The sequence below is a fragment of the Aythya fuligula genome, chromosome 5, assembly GCF_009819795.1.
Source record: "Aythya fuligula isolate bAytFul2 chromosome 5, bAytFul2.pri, whole genome shotgun sequence".
In the NCBI taxonomy this organism is placed as follows: domain Eukaryota; kingdom Metazoa; phylum Chordata; class Aves; order Anseriformes; family Anatidae; genus Aythya; species Aythya fuligula.
In genome coordinates, this window is record NC_045563.1 from 41,263,191 (window position 1) to 41,281,353 (window position 18,163).

Consider the following 18,163-nt stretch of genomic DNA (forward strand, 5'->3'; position numbering starts at 1 on the left):
TTTCCAAAAGCTTGAGAGGAAATGGTAGGCTTTGTAAAAGGTGACAGATTAATAGTCATGAAGACTAGAATTTCACTGTCCCAAGAAAGAAATGCATCAAGGAATAATACACTTGTTAGCTTGCTCATTTTCCAGTAGGGAGACTGCTCCTTTTCTATTTTGCAAAAAACATCCTTTTAGATGTGAAGAGCAGTTTATCCTCTACGGCAATTAAGTCTTTGAACTGCCTATTATCATTTTCCATAAAGGAACAATATGTACCTTGTGTGCCAGTATGAGACATTGACCAAAATATGCATAGTAAGTAAAGAATATTTTACCTCCATTTTCTTCATTTCATCCCTATGTTTTGGAGCTCCTAAGTGCACCAAAATGGGAGTTCAGGAGCAGACTTCAGCCTCACTGTCATGCTCACATAGATGTATGTATTAGCCTTTTTCACCCACTTTATTGGGACCTTTCCTAGATATTTATAACTACGGTTTAAAACTTTAAAAGCTAGGTTTATTTCTGTTTTGTGTTTTATATGCTCCTGGAATGTGAATGACAGCTTTTGAGGTCTTTTTATGTGAACATTTCAGTTTGAATCATCACAGAATCCTTCTCTTCTGAAAATCAGAAATGTGTAGGTTTTATTGCCATCAGTTGTAAAAATTGATTCAGCATTGATCAAGACTTAAAATGTAACCAACACATTGCCACAGATACATATGCAAATAATGCAATTTTCTGTGATGAGCTAGAAGTTTTTTAAAAATGTTTTTGAAGTTGAAACTTACTTTCTCTTACGCTTTCTGACCTGACTGTCCCTCTCAAGTCTGCGCATATAGCATTTTGTTAAACTTCAATGGGCTGCAGACCTTCAGAAAGGTATTATACAAGATTGTCTGCTATAAATCCAGCACAGTTTAAAGGCTCAGTTTGAATTATGTAATTATTTGCTTTTTAGAGAATTGCAGAGGTGTTTACTGTTGGGTAGCATAGAGTAGGAATAAGAGATACTTGGTTGTATTTTTGGAAGTTGATTTGATATTCATAATAATGAGTATTGTGGCTTCTTCCAACGTATTGCTGATTTACTAGCCCTTTTTAGAGAACTATCAGTTCTTGTGCATAGCACAGGACATGATACTGCTCTTTGCTGTGGTTTCCAACTTAAAAAACAACATGTTTTTTTAAGCGTGCCTTTAGAGTTAAGACAATATGTTTAGTGTTAAATATGACCTTGTGGGACAGTGTATCTTAGTTTTGCTAAACTACAGTTAAAAAAAAAAAAAGTTGTACAGCCTATTTTACATACATGACATTGCAGTATTTTACTTCAGTTCTTAATACAAAAATGCTCTGTGGATTTGTGGATTTTTGTTGTGGCCCAGCAACCCACAAATGTAAGTTCAAAGAGAAAAATCCAAATCACACTCTGATAATATAAAGTGTAATTGTTAAGGACAAAGCAAGGAAATGAGTGTTTTGTAGTCTTGCAGGTTATGCAATCAAATAGATTTTGAAACGTATGGAGCTCCATCCCAAAATGAGAATTAGCAGGCTGCAGTCACAGCATTTGAAAACTAAGTTATAAATCTCTGAAAACTGTGGAAGTGTTACAGATACTTCAATAAGATAGAAATAACAGGTGCTATTGATTAGTTATACTATTTTGACCATACCTAAGAAAATATTATTTTATTTTAGAAGTTCTGCAATTTTGAGGGTGATAGGCAAGCATTTTACTAAGCTATAAGTAGGTTTTCATACTTTGTTATTAATATTATTATTATAACTTTTTAAAATTATAATGATAACTTTTTTTTTGTTTTTCATTTATCTTTTAGCTGCTGATTCTGTATTCGTATTCTCAAAAGAAAAACTGTTTAAACTAAACTGTATATGATCAACTAATTTGTGGCATTTTTAGCCTACAAATGTGTAGGCTAAATAGTTCAAAGAAAAACATGTGCATCATGTTGAAGTCTGTGATGTATTAGAACCATATTAGTCAGGTGTAATTTGTGTTCCGAGTGTGAACTCAAAGCCTTTCAATTACCATTGTCTGAACAGTACCTTTAAAACTTTATTCACACTAGGTAGTTGAATAAAAGATTTCACATTGCAAAAAGCAATTTTACTATCATTAGCTAAAATAAGAGGGCCCTAGGAAGAAAGGATTATCATATATTAAATAAAAAGTTCACCACCTTACAGCTTTAATCTTGTTAGAAAAGATGATTTCTAGCTAACTTAATCAGCCAGAGGTCTTTATTGCCTGGAGTATTAATTGATTTAGGTCTTCATTAAGGTCAGAGGTACACATGGCTGACCAGAGGCAGCCTATTAGCACATTGTCAGTTATGCTTATTTACATTGACTGAACATAATGGTAGGTTATTTCACTGTTGGGTCAAAGGTCACTGAATCTTTTGTGTACCCTGACCTGTTAAAGGGCAGCAGTCACTCAGACACCATACTGCATTCAGAACAAAGATTTGCTTGATTACATATTGACTTCATCCCTTCCAAGAAACATGCGTTGGTTCATATGGTGCAAATATTAGCATTGTCATAAAAATCTATACGTGAATGATTGAATGTCTCTCAGAATTTTTATGCACTTTATATATTTATGCCAGTTAATCACCAGTAAGTTTTAGTAATACCAGCAGGAAAAGTTTTGTAAAGTTTTTATAAAGCCATTTGTTGTTAGCCTTTAATAACAACAACAACTTGGTGCAAATCTAGAGGTATCCTGTTACTTCTGTTCCTTTCCAAGAAGAAATAATTATAGATTTCTCTGGTTAATTAACAGCTTAACTTAGTCCTTATGTCCAATTAAGTCTGTTTTTCTCCTTGTGTCTTTTCCTGAATTATATTTTGTGGGAGGGATCATCCTGAAAATGCAGATATGTTGTGTACTTTCAGTGACGTACAATCTTGTTAAAGACTTTTCCATGAGATAGAACAATTTGAAGTGGCACCAAGCATCATTCTGACTTTTCCTTTCCACTGTAGCCTGGAATGCTTTCATTCCAAAAAGTGAATTCCTGAATTTATAAAAAATGAATGCAAGAAGGACAGTTGCTGCTGTACCTTCTTCCCTCCTCATTGATGTGACCTAGCTCTGTATTAGACTTATCTCTAGCAGCAGAAGTACAGTATGAAAAGCAGTAATTCTTAAATAAGAACTTAGCATTCCTGTCTGTATGAATTGTCTACTTTGAGGTTCTGGTTGTCTATTGAATTCCCTTGATTACTTACAGTTGTGCTAACTGAAACAAAGAACTGCCAAATTATTGTGCTAGGTTATCAAGACTCACCTTTCATTTAACTTGCAGTGATACAAATGAAAAAGAAAAGGTAAAAAAATCTGTAATTGCAAGAGGCTCCTTGTATAAACTGCTAGCCTTGCTCAAGCTATATTGGAAATAAATTGGTAGAAGTGAGCATTTCAGCAGGACAAGTTTTTTGTTTTATTTTTTTTTTCTTTTGTCCAATATTTAATGAAATTTTAGCACTGGAAATATGTGTATTGGCTAAAGTGAAAATTAAATCCTCAGTGTATGAATACATATCCATTATATTATAGATTTGTTTCTCTGCTGAATTTCCTGGATACACAAGTCCTCTAGACTTGATACACTGTGAATCTATAGTCTGAAAAATCTTCTGTTATCCTTGAAGATACTCCAAAAGGATAAACTGTTGCAAAGTTCTATCAGGGTTTTGCACAACACTTTCACAACACAAGGACTGACACCATACATTGTGACATCTCCTGTTGTAAGATTTCAGTACTGTGAACAAGATATTATAAAATCTTCCCTGTTTTAAATGCTTTTTACTCTGCTAACAATTTTCTGTATAATGTTTCAAATATTTCAGAGACAATCTCTTGAAATCTGCTAAACAGTGTTTTTACTGGTTTTCTGCTTTGCCCCTGCTGATTGTTTATTTATACTTGCTTTTCATGACCAAGTCACTGGGAAAGAGAAGAGAAACATCCCTCCCCCTTTCCTTACCCTAAATTATGTCCTCCTGAAGTACAGTTGCTGAAAACCTGTGGCCTCTTTTGATCCTTTTTCCCTCTTTCCCCGTTGTATCCACCCTTTCATAGCATGGTGGCATGTTGAGAATATTGTTTTTCTATTAATTGCATCTTAAGATACAAACAAGTATGTTAGGAACAGAGGTTTTTTTTTAAAATTATTTTTTAAAGAACTCTGCAAAACTCCCACTGATTCTGAGCCAAAAGCAGTGCCAATTTTGCTCAAATCCTTCAGAGATTTTTTTTGACCTTGCTTATGACCAATGGGGCTAATTGTATCAGAACTATCCAGGATACTATCCAGGATACTTTAAGAAAGTGCTATCTTGGTCCGTATTTCAAAACACTGACAGATATTTTATCGTTAATTAGTATTCATATTATGTCTCAAACAATCTGTTCAAGAATAGGGGAAGTGAACTGGTTGAACAGCTCTTCTGTCTACCTAATAATTAACATGGGTGATGCATGGAAAACCAGGAGCCCAACAGAAAAAAAGGAATAAACATTGCTAGTGTGATTTTTTTTTTCTGTAAAAGTATTTACTACCTGTATTGGCATTTTCGACTAATAACATGAATTTCACTTAGCAGAGGTGAAAATGAATGGCTTACTTTAAAAACAAACCTGTGCCCCTCCGAATCATATCTTCCTGAATTTGTTTCTCATCTTGTCAGTATGCCACTTGGTAGCTGGCTGGACTCCCTTGTTCAATGGCACATATTTTAAAATAGCACTAAAAAAAAAAAAAGAGAAGACCATTTGTTCCTATAAACTAAAATATTACTTGCATATTTTTTCAAAATTCAGGATTATATATAGCATTATCAAAACAATATTTCAGATATTTTAAACAATTTAAATAGTTGATGAGTGTCAGTTGATATATTATGTTTCCTTTCTGCCTCCTCCCCCTCTTCAGCTGCTAATCATAGAACTTGTATGCCAAATTGTATAAGATACTCTTCCAATAGTTACACGTGTGAGTCTTTTGTGAGACACAGACAGTTACGAGGACAGATTTGGAGTTGCATATGGGTCTGTCACATGGTTTGATTGCCATGTCTTCTAGGACACAGATTTCTTTTTTAATTATTCTTAATTCTGAGGAATTTTTACAGTTTATACAGTAAGTTCTGGAAATTTTTTCATGAAGATTCCTTGCACAGTCCATTTTCACTCTCTTTACTCATTGCAAATTGCTTTCTGTGCAGACTTCAAAGCTGCTTACGCCCACCTTACTTCCCATTTCTATACTTAGTTTTCTTTTGATTTGGAATAACATTCACTGCCTCACTGATCAGGAAATGTACTGACTTTCTAGAGAACTACAGAATAAGAGGATGAAAAGTTTTGATATTTACATTAAGATTTTATAATAAATCGTTGAGATGTCTGAATAATAAGAATAAACGTTTCCTTTGCTGGCTGCTATTAAGAAAGTAGGTCTTCAGAGTGTTGCCAGGAAGTTTTAGGAAAATCAGCCCAAAGTAACTGCATTGCAGCTCAACTTAGCATATATTTATGGCATATCTGGCCACCCATTTAATTCAATTTTCAAAAGATTAATCCATCTCTTTAGTTAAATAACACTCTTTTGCATCTTATTTTCAGTCTGTAATTTCCTTTTACCTTCTGGATTGTCACAATTTTTATAACATTCTGAAAGAGAGCATACATCATCGCTCTGAAACTGAACACTGAAACAAATGGAACACTGAAAAATGGAAGCTTACTTAAAAGAAATATAGATGTCAATATATTCAATATATTCAATCAATATATTTAACCGTGTTGGGTCATCAGTGTCATCCAGCAGCAGTAACAGTCAGTAACATCAGATATTATTTTGAACTGACACAAACATCCATGTACTTGCTGTTAAAGTTTATTACAGTGCTGTATTCATATAGTATATATAAATCCGTATCAAAAATGACTGTTAGAATGCCATGTTTGCAACATTTTTAGTGATGTGACAAAGGATGGCAAAGAAGAGTGGTGTTGGAAGAAATTACTTGGAAAGGTGAAAAACGCTTCCTTTGTTTTCTTTGCACTCCCAGAATCTTACTTACTGTTTTATTTCTTTTTCCCTAGGTTGGAGATATTCTCTACTGTGCTGGACAGATAGCTCTAGTACCTTGTACTATGCAGCTTGTTAGTGGCGGCATATGGACAGAGAGTGTAGTTGCCCTCCGTCATGTTGAGAGAGTCCTTCAAGCTATGAGCCAGAAGACAGCGCTCTACCACATCATCACAGCGAGCTGCTATGTAACTGACAGCAAGCATGTTCCTGTCGCTCATTCTATATGGCAGAAGAAATTAAAAGAATGTAAAAAGGTAGCTGTGATATCCATTTTCTTCTTTCTGGGTTGTGTTTTTTTCCCCCTAAGTCTTGCAGTAATATCAAAATTTTCTCTGTACATTTCAGAGGGGTTCAAGTAAAGCTGATATAATAACGTTTGATTGAGCTGTTATGTTCTGGCTCATAAGTGGCTGTGCACAATTGAGACAGAAAATTGCTTAATAGAAAGTTACATTCATCACTAACTTTGTCTTAATTCCCCAAAGCTATATGTTAAAAAACTCTTAAAGAGCAGCCAGTTCCTCAGGCAAAAATGAGAACAATGCTGTATTTGAATTACCTCTGCCTATATATTTTTACATAATAGGAACTGGGCATTTTACTTTAACTTTTTATTACTTGTTCTGTTGAAATGTTTTTTCCCCGTTCTTTCTTACAAGCAATATTGTCATGACAACTGAGTTTAGCAGTTTACTGCTTATTATTACTTATTATTCAGCTGAACTTCTAAGACCAGGATGGCATGTGCCAGTCTGTTGGTTCACCCTAGATGATCTCTAATAGCATAATAATTTCCCCAGTGATTTATAATCATACTATAATAATTTCTTTTGTGTATGTACCAATGTACCATGGCCACAGAATACTCTGCAAGCATTAAAAAGGTATTGGCCAAAAACCTTAAATAAATAATATGTAGCTACTTCATAAATGGCTAAACAAGGGTAGTTACTACAGAATTGCTATGCAACTTAATATAACTTGCTATAGTTTCTCAGGGAGATAAATGGCTTGTGTTAATACTACCATAGAAGGAACAATGCTCCCAAAGTCTTTTTTTGCCTTCACTTTCGGTCTTTGCACTAGGCACTTGTCTCTGAGTGAAGATGTAAGCTTTGTATGGAAGTTGACACAATCAACCTAGATTTATTAATAAAGTACCCTCCTGAGTACCCTCCTCCAAGACCAAGCAAATTGAATTTGAAACATTCCTAGTCTTCTCTGTAGCACTCTTAAGTCTGCTAAGATATGATTGTTTGTGTTTTTAATGTAAAATTTGTTGGTTTGTTTACAATTTGCAATTTCTATTCTAGGGCATGCTGTCAGGTGTTTTTATATGTTATGGTATTCTTGGTGAATGCCTTGTGAAAAGTTGAATATTACAGTATATTTGAAATAGGTCAGTTATTAAGATCCTTGTGTACTAAAAATTCACCAAAGTAGCTAACCCTCAGTGTGCAGTAATAACCCCACCTTTTGTAGTGCTGTTGAAAAATGGTCATACCTTTCTATGGATTGGTTTGGAAACAGTAAAACTGAATTAGGAAAGACACATTCTTCTAGAGAAGACGTTCTTCTAGTCACACAGAAGGCTATACCAATATTTTCAAATTCATGAATGCCCTAGGTTTTCTTTTTTTCTGTGAGGGATGATATTCCAAAGCTTGTGTCATACTTAGGAAGCCCTCAGGCTTGTTTTTGCTAGCCATACTTATATCATATCCTAAGACTTTCTGCAGAGATATTAATATAGTTCTTAAGATAATGTTGACTGCCATATTTAAGGGTTTAGACTGATGCTGCAAGCTTTAAATGGAAACAGCAAGTATGACACCAGTGCATATTCAAGTATATCTTAGTAACATTATCTTAAGGTAAAATGTTTTAGATGATTTACTATCTTATGATGACTTAGAGGCGGTAATTAGAGACATTGCATGGAGTCGTAGTAGCATTAAGCTAATTCAGGGTAGAGAAATTATTGTCAGAAAGTGCCCTATAAAGTCATTTTGAAAAGCTGAGAATGTTTTTTGCTATGTGACTGATTAATAACATGTACCATGTCCATGTAGCCTACATGCCTACTCATTTGTAGTACATACAGACACAGATTTCAGGGCAGATTGGTAGTGTTTGCCAGTTCTTTGAAACTTTTCCGTTTTCCAGATATAATCTTTAAGTCTCCTGTAATTAGTCTATGTACTAGATTGTTTATCTAGTCTTTCCTTTCTTTGACGTAATGAGATCACTAGACAGTTCTTTCAGCTACTGGAAAAATACCACATGAGGTTGCTTACTTTTGGGTTTTTAATAGTATCTGGCTGTTATCACTTCCTGATTGCTCAAGCCATAGTTTAAAAAATGGATTGCTGCCTACACTCACTTCTGTGAAGAGTTAGCTGCCTAACAGGTTTCAGGAATATTTAAGAAAAAACATCCTAGAAGAACATCAAACAAGTCTATAGGATGCTTATCAATCTTAATCTGTGCTTTTTGGATCATATTCATTAATGAAATAATCAGAAATAGCAAAAAAAATAGATAGCAGATGAAGTAAAGAGTGCCGCAAAATGATCTAAAAATGCTTTGGAAAAATGTAAAATATCAGTGGGAAAGAGATGCTTTTAGCAGCCAGATGTTCCAATTTCCCTACCATTTTGTCAAAAGGAGATTCAGAATTGATTTTTTCCTCAGGCTATGAATACTTTTTGATTAGTAATGTTTATGTGCACAGCAAAGCATAGGGAAAGATGTACCAAATGCTTCTGCTACAGAGAACCAGGGGGAGAAATTGTCCTGTCCTGAAAATATAATTGATTATGTAATTGTTAACGCAAATAGACGTTCATCAATAGGTTTTGTATTGATGGAGAAGTTCTAGCCGGTAATAGTAGAAATGTTCTTTTTGTCTGATTCTGTTCTCAGAAGAAGGAAAATGGTAAAGTTTTCTGACAAATTATTAAATTGCACTTGTCCCTGACTCCATAGAATCACTGAAAACAGGAAATGTTGTTTTCACACCTCTTAATATTTTATTTGAAGTAGCTTGTAAAATACTGTCTTACTGTGTGGAAGCCAGAACACAGTAGTTTTACTCTAAAGGCATCTGTATTTAAAAATATAAGTAGCACATCCCTTATTTGTCTTAGTTTTTATTTATTTTTTGGTATTCAAATACTACTACAGTCAGTTCTATTGGATACAATTATATGAAATAACGCTCTGCTTTCTGCAAGTAAATTAAGTCAGCCAAACCAAAAAGTATTTTATTATTTTTGAACTTTATTTCAAGCAGCAGACAAGGGCATGAATCAATACCAACCTACAGATTGTTTAATAAGAGCAAATTGTGTCTCAATTGAAATTGTTCTGCTTCTGTCATCCATGGAAATAATAGAGACTGTGCAAACAAAACAGTGAAGCTCAAAATTCATTTCTTGTAAACTAGACATTATAAACCATACATTTAATTATGTTTTTAAGGAAGATTTTAGACTTTACAGTTCTATTTGATGAATGTTCTGGGTTTAATAGCAGAATGATGGTGTATTATGATTGAGGTACGTGTATTTAGCACACTGACTAGATCATTGGCATTGGCATGATTAGCATTCTGTCACAGTGATGTCTGGTAAATTTCCTCTACCTAAGTACTACTAGTCAGCAACTTAAGTTGAATCATTCTATATATTTTATATATAGGGGCCGTATAAACATATTTCAGTGTCATTCCGTACTACCTGTACAACTCCTTTCCACTGCTGTCATCCTGCTTTCCCTGGCTCCAAATCGTTGCTGGGTGCCTGTGCTCCGGTCCCTGTTCCCTGGGGCCTTACTGTTCCAGTACCACCCTGAACGTTGCCTCCCGGAGATCCAGACACCCACAGCCATTAAGGATCATATTCACAGAGCTGGAATCTGGCCCTGCCCCCCTATCTTCTTCCTGCATCAGCTGGAACTGGCATGTCATTGGAAAAGCCATTCAGGGTGGCAGAGGAAACAGAAATATGGTGGAGAGATGGAAGGCTGTAACCTCGAGGAACCCACTGTGGAGGAAAAAAGATGAGTGAGGAGGGAAGGATAATAGAGCAGCCTCAGAGAGGACTCACTCCAAAGAAATACTAAATCACTGTGCTGACAAAACAAAAAATCACTGGATCAACCTTGTGAACATACACGAGAGATTTCCTGTGTTAAAACTAACAGAGCATTATAGAAACTCAAACTAGAATAGGGTGACAAACTAGAATAGAGGATAGGTAAGCAGTTAAATTCTGTGGATAGACAAGAAATTTTTGCATTGTTATTAAGGTTGTTGTAGAAATTGAAGGGAAGCAGTAGTTAAAAGAAATATAGGCTGCAAAAATAGAATGGAGACAATTATGCAAACAAATAATCAAAGCCAAATCCTAGGAAACATAATAGGAAATAACAAATGCAAGTGCCAGCCTTCAGCAGCTTCCACCACCCCATTTCTAAGATATACTCCTTCCACAGTCTCTTTAGGAGTCCTGAAAAGTTTTAAGCTCTCACCAGCATACTTTGGGACATTTTGACAGTCTTAAGGAGATACCTTTGGGGAACCTCTTTAATATACTTTTCAGAAATAGTAACAATTGTGTGATAGTGTGGTAGAACAGTTTCCACCTAATCCAGTAGTCAGCATTTACAGGTTGTTTTTTTTTTTCCATTTTTTTTTAAGTAGCTAAAAAAAAAAAAAAAAAGAAAAAAGAAAAGGAAAAAAAAAAACTTATAGCATCGCTAAAACTTTCTGGAAGAAGAACTGACAGTTTTCCAATTAAGTCTCATCTTGTGTTTTTCTTTACTTCACATCTTTTAATGACAGTGTCATGTAATATGATGATTTTGTAAACGGTTTTGCTAACTCATTCAGCAGAGTAATCAATAGAAAAAAAATAAGCCAGATGGGTTGTAGTCCATTTGTATTGGGTGGGACAGATGGTATTATTGATAGATGGAAATATTCCAAATAATTATTGTATAATGATATAACAGTGACTGTGCCTGCAAAATTTTATTAATTTACTTTTTGTACACACTTGATTCAATGAGGGTTGAGTTGTGCTGTTTGGATAGTGCTCTCACTATATTTAGTTCAGAGCTGAGTCCACTCTCTACCTGCTTTTCCTCCTCCCTATGGGTTTCCATGCAGAACCATCACTGTAGTACTTTGTTAGTGTATTTTAGGTCATGGATTACACTTCTGTCTGTGCAGCAGACTCCACTAGATTAGTTGAGACGGGCAAGATCACAACTGCTTTTTTCTACCTCTGAATGTCTGCTCTTTGGTTTCTTTCGTTATTCTCACTGACATGAGGCGAAACATGCTGTAGTGTCACAAGACTGCCGGCATTCCAGCTTGTTTAACTGCTCTGTTTTATTATTCTTACATTTTACTAATCCCCAGCAAGAGTGGGTATAGCTAGGCCAGTAAAATAAGTCAATTTTGATAATCTGTGTAATAGATACTGGCTTTGGCTGTTGCTGATCAAATGTACATTCCATGAAAAAGTTTTACTAGTTCAATTTTTCTCTGAGTTAAGAGCACATTAACTCACTTAAAGTTAAGTTTGGAGGCCTATTACTCCTTTTGAAATATAGTTCTTAATAAACATGACTGAATGATAAAAATGAGTTTCAGCTCATATTTTGATTTGGTGTTATACAAAAAAATCTGAGGCAGATTTTCTAGAACTATCTGAAATGTTATCTCTAATTTATTTGCTATAAAAAGAAAAATGTATAGTTTTATTTAGCACATTTAGTACTCCATGTTTTGTTACCACCACAAAGTTTCGCATTGCCTGTATTTGTGAGTAATCCCAAACTATTGGTGAAGGGAGATTTTGAAAAGCTGGAGGAAACAATGAAAACAATTTTTTTTTGTTAAGAATAGAGGGAAGCGTTGCGTAAGAAGACATTTCATGTAATTGCAGGCTTATTAAAAGTTCTAATACCACAATGTTCACTCTGAGTTATTTTGTTAGGCTGCTCCCATTGTATTTTCTATAGTCAGCCATGAAAAATCTACCTGGCAAAATCTTCATGTGATGTGAAAAAATGTGTGTTTTGGCTTTTATAACACAGCTTTTGTTTGTTTGTTTGTTTGTTTGTTTTAGTTTGAGTTTGAGTTTGAGTTTTGTGGTACTCTTTCCAATAAATTGCTGAGCAAATGTAGATTTGAAAATTCCCTTTTTATGGTAAGAATTCAGTATGAGTGGCTGTGATCCTGCGGTTGTTTCAAATCCAGCAGAGTGCTAGAGCTGACTTTCATGCTGTCAGGAATGCCAGTCAGGTTGTTGACAATGTGTGTCTTAGTATCGCATGATGCAGAAGTGATGGAAAAAAGATTTGCAATGTTTGATCTGATATATATATTATGAATGGGTTCCTTGCAGCACTTGAATAGCTTGGTGCCAAATGTACGTAGCTAGATTTAAACCCTTTTGTCCAGATTTACAAACTGTTTAGATGTCAAAAGATGTAAATTAGCTTGAACCAGATATTTTTTTATAATATCTGAGATCACTCATCTAAAAGCCCATTGTAGGGAACACCTGCATTGTACCTTCCTTGATGCCCCCACAAGTACCATTCATACTACCATACATCTTTCCATTTTGCCTACAAAAGTTTGCAGAGTTGCAAGGTAGTTATAAACAAGTTATTTCCAGAACCAGAAGCTGTCTAGCTGTGTGCAGTGGTTTCTGGAGTAATTATGTCTTCAGTGCACTCATTTAGAATGGCACCGTGGATCTGTAAAACAGCAGTGTGCTGCATTGTTCAGATGTGCACGTAGTATTTGAAGTATGCAGACTGGCATGAATTTAAATAAAATTCATGTATTCGCTGACTCTTTATCCTAATTAGAAATAGATTATGCTCAAATACCGGAAGTCAAAGCTTGTTCTTATTGCAACAGATTGGACAGAGTTTAAGATTCTACCTACCTATGGAAAAAATTACAATAAAACCTAAAAGGAATATAAGATAAATAAATAAATAAATAAAAGCTTTCCATGAGAGGATATGTACTTTTTCAGCATCGCGAACAGATTTTGTAAGTCTGTAATATTCAGGTACATGTTTTTGTATATTTTATCATACATATTAGTTAATGGTTATGTTGAATACAATTGTTAGATTTCCAAATAGTTTTGTAAACTCTGTGTCCTATAGAAAATAGTGTAGGTAATACTAGTTTAACTGGTCTTCTTTTACTAGCTTCTCAAACAGAATAGTTGAAATGTAAGAAGAAAACAAATGTTATAAAGGTATAAATGATAGATTAAAACCCTGTTACATTTACACTGCAGAAAAATCTTGCACAGACTAATTAGTGTAATTGGTCATTTTAGCAAAAGAAAACTAAATATTTTTGAAAAGCATTGCCACAAGCCAGTAGCTATACCTATCAAAAATTCCATATGAAGAAAATACATGTTTCTGTTTCCTTTTATTGTCTCATCAGGTTTATAACATTTATTTTGCTACTAGATGCTATTTTGAGTGTTCTACAGTTTGATGTATTAAAGCAGGCTTCTTTTATGGCCCACGTTAAGAACAAGCAGTGCATTCAAATAGCACAGTGGTAGTGGGTCTTTCATCTTGTGCCTGGTGTATTTCATTTCCCCTGTGTTAGAATTAAACAAAGCTTTTGTATTCATTTGAAGCGACTGTAATGAGAATATTTAACACAGGTCAAATGCAGATAGTGGAACTCTGGAGGTCCTTGAAACTATTCTGCCTTTTGACACCGGGCCACAATGCAAGGTAAAAGAATTGCCAATTTCCTTTTTCTTATAAAAAGGAAGATTATAATACCCTATTTGTAATTTAGTGGAAACTTAATTAATTTTAAAAAGGAATTTAGTCAACAAAAAGAACAATGAAGCAGTGTACGTGTTCTTACCTAAAGCCATTATTAGAACATGAATATACATATAAATAAACATATGATTGCATAAAGTTCTAAACAGTGTACATGAATTTAATCTGTTGTAGAACATAAACATAAAATATGAACAACATAAGAAAGAGGAGGGAGGGTTTCTTGCTTGTGTGAATGTTGGTGAAAATAGAGATGCGATCAAATTCTCAGCTGGTATAAGGCACCATAACTCTGATTCCCATGAATTGATTTACACTAGCATATTTGGCATTTACAGGTAATATATACATGCAAATTAACTTTGTTTTTCAGTTAGACACACTGAAGAAGCACATGTCAAATTGTTCAGGGTAGTAAAGAGCCTAGTTCATCCAGGTTGACTAATTTTCCCCTGGAGCAGTCCATTTATAAGAGTTTTTTTGAGTGATTCTTCATCTCCTTTGCTGAAAATATTAATTCTGCTTTGAGCCTGTCACTTTTGTGCTAAGCAACAGGACATATATGCATCCAGTGTTTTGCTCAGACCAGAGCCTCTGGTCAAAAGTCTTACTTGTGATGGCTGTGAAAGCCATTAGAGGATTTCAGCCCTGAGTCTGGTACCTGTTGTCAGTGCCTCCATACAGAGGGTAAGATGCCATTTTTATTTAAAAGTGATGAAGGTCCTATTTTCACTCAAGAAACTTCTGTATTAAACTGCAGTCCTAATTACCTGTAGGGCACTTTAGATCTCCACAATGAAGGAACCAACCTCAGGACATTCATCGGCTCTGGAGTTCTTCTGTTCTCATCCAGATGAGTTAATCCTAAAGACCAAAAGAACAGCCAGATTCTGCCTCCATGTTTTACTTACAACTGGTCTGTCCTAAATCTGCACTGCCTTCCAGTGGAAATACTGGCTTACTACTGTATAGTACAGTCCAAGGGATCCTACTAAATTCCAGTACTTGATTATCTTGATCTCTGGTTCTCTGTGCTGATCACATTCTTTTCCCTTCTCTAAAAATATCCAAGTGGCTTTTAAATCACATGTATGTGTGTATATATTTAAATCAATTATAGATATTTGATTTCTTTACTCATAAATGTCAAGATAAAACAAAAAAAAATATATTTTTTTTTCTGTACTCCATTTTTAAACGAGTATGTAAGACAACCTAAAAGTGAACTATCATTATTTGAAATTTATTTAAGTGTTTGCACAACAAAAACAACCAGTGCTAGCTGGTCCGTACCCAGTAACATGCATGCCAGCTCAGCAGTGAATAATCACTTTCAGCTTCCTCTCTGTATTTATTCAGCTTTATGGATGAAAATTAAAAATGCTTCCAGCTGTTGTGATACATGTGTATAGCTCTTGTCATTCCTTTAGTTGTAACACAGCTGGTAACACTCGAAATCTAACTTTGATTTCATTTTAGACATTACTCAGTGTTAATATTATGCAGGTCTTTATGCATCTCATTTATAAGCACCTTTGTGGTGTATCCGTATTCTGTAGATGACAAAGTAGGTAACTTCATATATCTCTATAAAGAAGGGAGTGAGCCTCAAAGAGTGCAGGTGGTGTTTTTGTCCATCCCTACGGTGGCAGGGAGGGGTTCAGAGAGGACACGGAAAGCCCACCTGTTAAACACGTGGCTCAGAGGCTGGTGCCAACGCAGAAATCTTGGGTTTTTCGATCATGGGGCACTTTACTCAGCACCTGGCCTGATGGCCGCAGACGGGTCCCTATCTTTTAGGGGAAAAAGGATCCTGGGCCAGGAGCTGGCAGGGCTCATTGAGAGGGCTTTAAACTAGGTAGGAAGGGGGATGGGGCTGAAGCTAGGATTGTTGGGGCTGTGCCACGGGGAACGATGGCAAGGCCGGAGGATAAGGCAATGGCCCAGTTGAAGTGCATGTACACCAATGCACGCAGCATGGGTAACAAACAGGAGGAGCTGGAAGCCATCGTGCGGCAGGCAGGCTACGACTTGGTTGCCATCACGGAGACGTGGTGGGACCAGTCTCATGACTGGAGTACTGCAATGCCTGGCTATAAGCTCTTTAGAAGGGACAGGCAGCACAGAAGGGGTGGTGGTGTGGCTCTCTATATTAGAGAGTCTTTCGAGGTTGTAGAACTCGAGGCTGGGAATGACAAGGTCGAGTCCCTTTGGGTTAGGATCAGCAGGGACAACAAGGCTAGTGTCCTGGTCGGGGTCTGCTATAGACCGCCGAACCAGGATGAGGAGACGGATGAGGAATTCTACAGGCAGCTGACAGAAGTTGCGAAATCGTCAGCTCTTGTACTCGTGGGGGACTTCAACTTCCCTGACGTATCCTGGAAGCACAACACAGCCCTGAGAAAGCAGTCTAGGAGGTTTCTGGAGAGCGTGGAAGATAGCTTCCTGACGCAGCTGGTTAGTGAACCTACCAGGGGTGGTGCCCCGCTAGACCTTCTCTTCACAAACAGAGAAGGAGGATGTGATTGTTGGGAGCTGTCTTGGGCAGAGTGACCACGAAATGGTGGAGTTCACTATTCTTGGCGAGGCCAGGAAGGGGACCAGTACAACCACTGTATTGGACTTTTGGAGGGCTGACTTTGAGCTGCTCAGGACACTAGTTGGTGGAGTCCCTTGGGAGGCGGTTCTGAAGGGCAGAGGAGTCCAGGAAGGCTGGGCGCTCTTCAAGAGGGAAATCTTAATGGCGCAGGAACGGTCTGTCCCCACGTGCCCAAAGACGAGCTGGCGGGGAAGAAGACCGGCCTGGCTCAACAGAGAATTGTGGCTTGATCTTAGGAGAAAAAAGAGGGTTTATAATCTTTGGAAAAGTGGGCAGGCCACTAGGGAGGACTTTAAGGATGTAGTGAGGCTGTGCAGGGACAAAATTAGGAAGGCCAAAGCTGATCTGGAGCTCAATCTGGCTACTGCCGTTAAAGATAACAAAAAACGTTTCTATAAATACATCAACACAAAAAGGAGGACTAAGGAGAATCTCCATCCTTTACTGGATGCGGGGGGAAACTTAGTTACAAGAGATGAGGAAAAGGCGGAGGTGCTCAATGCCTTCTTTGCCTCAGTCTTTAGCGGCAATACCGGTTGTTCTCTGGATACTCAGTACCCTGAGCTGGTGGAAGGGGATGGGGAGCAGGATGTGGCCCTCACTATCCATGAAGAACTGGTTGGTGACCTGCTACGGCACTTGGATATGCACAAGTCGATGGGGCCGGATGGGATCCACCCAAGGGTACTGGGAGAACTGGCAGAGGAGCTGGCCAAGCCGCTGTCCATCATTTATCAGCAGTCCTGGCGATCGGGGGAGGTACCAGTTGACTGGCAGCTAGCAAACGTGACGCCCATCTACAAGAAGGGCCGGAGGGCAGACCCAGGAAACTACAGGCCTGTCAGTTTGACCTCAGTGCCAGGGAAGCTCATGGAGCAGATTATCTTGAGAGTCATCATGCGGCACTTACAGGGCAAGCAGGCGATCAGGCCCAGTCAGCATGGGTTTATGAAAGGCAGATCCTGCTTGATGAACCTGATCTCCTTCTATGACAAAGTGACGCGCTGGGTGGATGAGGTCTACCTTGACTTCAGCAAGGCTTTTGACACCGTCTCCCACACCATTCTCCTCAAGAAACTGTCTGCTCTTGGCTTGGACTGGCGCACGCTTCGTTGGGTTAGAAACTGGCTGGATAGCCGGGCCCAAAGAGTCATGGTGAATGGAGTCAAGTCCAGTTGGAGGCCAGTCACTAGTGGCGTCCCCCAGGGCTCAGTGCTGGGGCCGGTCCTCTTTAATATCTTCATTGATGATCTGGATGAGGGCATCGAGTGCACCCTCAGTAAGTTTGCAGATGACACCAAGTTAGGTGCGTGTGTCGATCTGCTTGAGGGTAGGAAAGCTCTGCAGGAGGATCTGGATAGGCTGCACCGATGGGCTGAGGTCAACTGCATGAAGTTCAACAAGGCCAAGTGCCGGGTCCTGCACCTGGGGTGCAATAACCCCAAGCAGAGCTACAGGCTGGGAGAGGAATGGTTGGAAAGCTGCCAGGCAGAGAAGGACCTGGGAGTGATGGTTGATAGTCAGCTGAATATGAGCCAGCAGTGTGCTCAGGTGGCCAAGAAGGCCAACGGCATCCTGGCTTGTATCA

At 37.4% G+C, this 18,163-nt stretch overlaps 1 protein-coding gene across 3 annotated transcripts in view; it reads left to right on the plus strand.

Moving 5' to 3' along the window:
• The window catches only part of DPH6 (diphthamine biosynthesis 6), a 205,239-nt gene that overhangs the window by 137,871 nt on the left and 49,205 nt on the right, over positions 1-18,163 (plus strand). For all 3 annotated transcript variants that reach the window (XM_032189005.1, XM_032189006.1, XM_032189007.1), the window contains exon 13: positions 6,137-6,379. In XM_032189005.1, the coding sequence (XP_032044896.1) occupies positions 6,137-6,379 (243 nt within the window). The remainder of the gene's footprint in view (positions 1-6,136; positions 6,380-18,163) is intronic.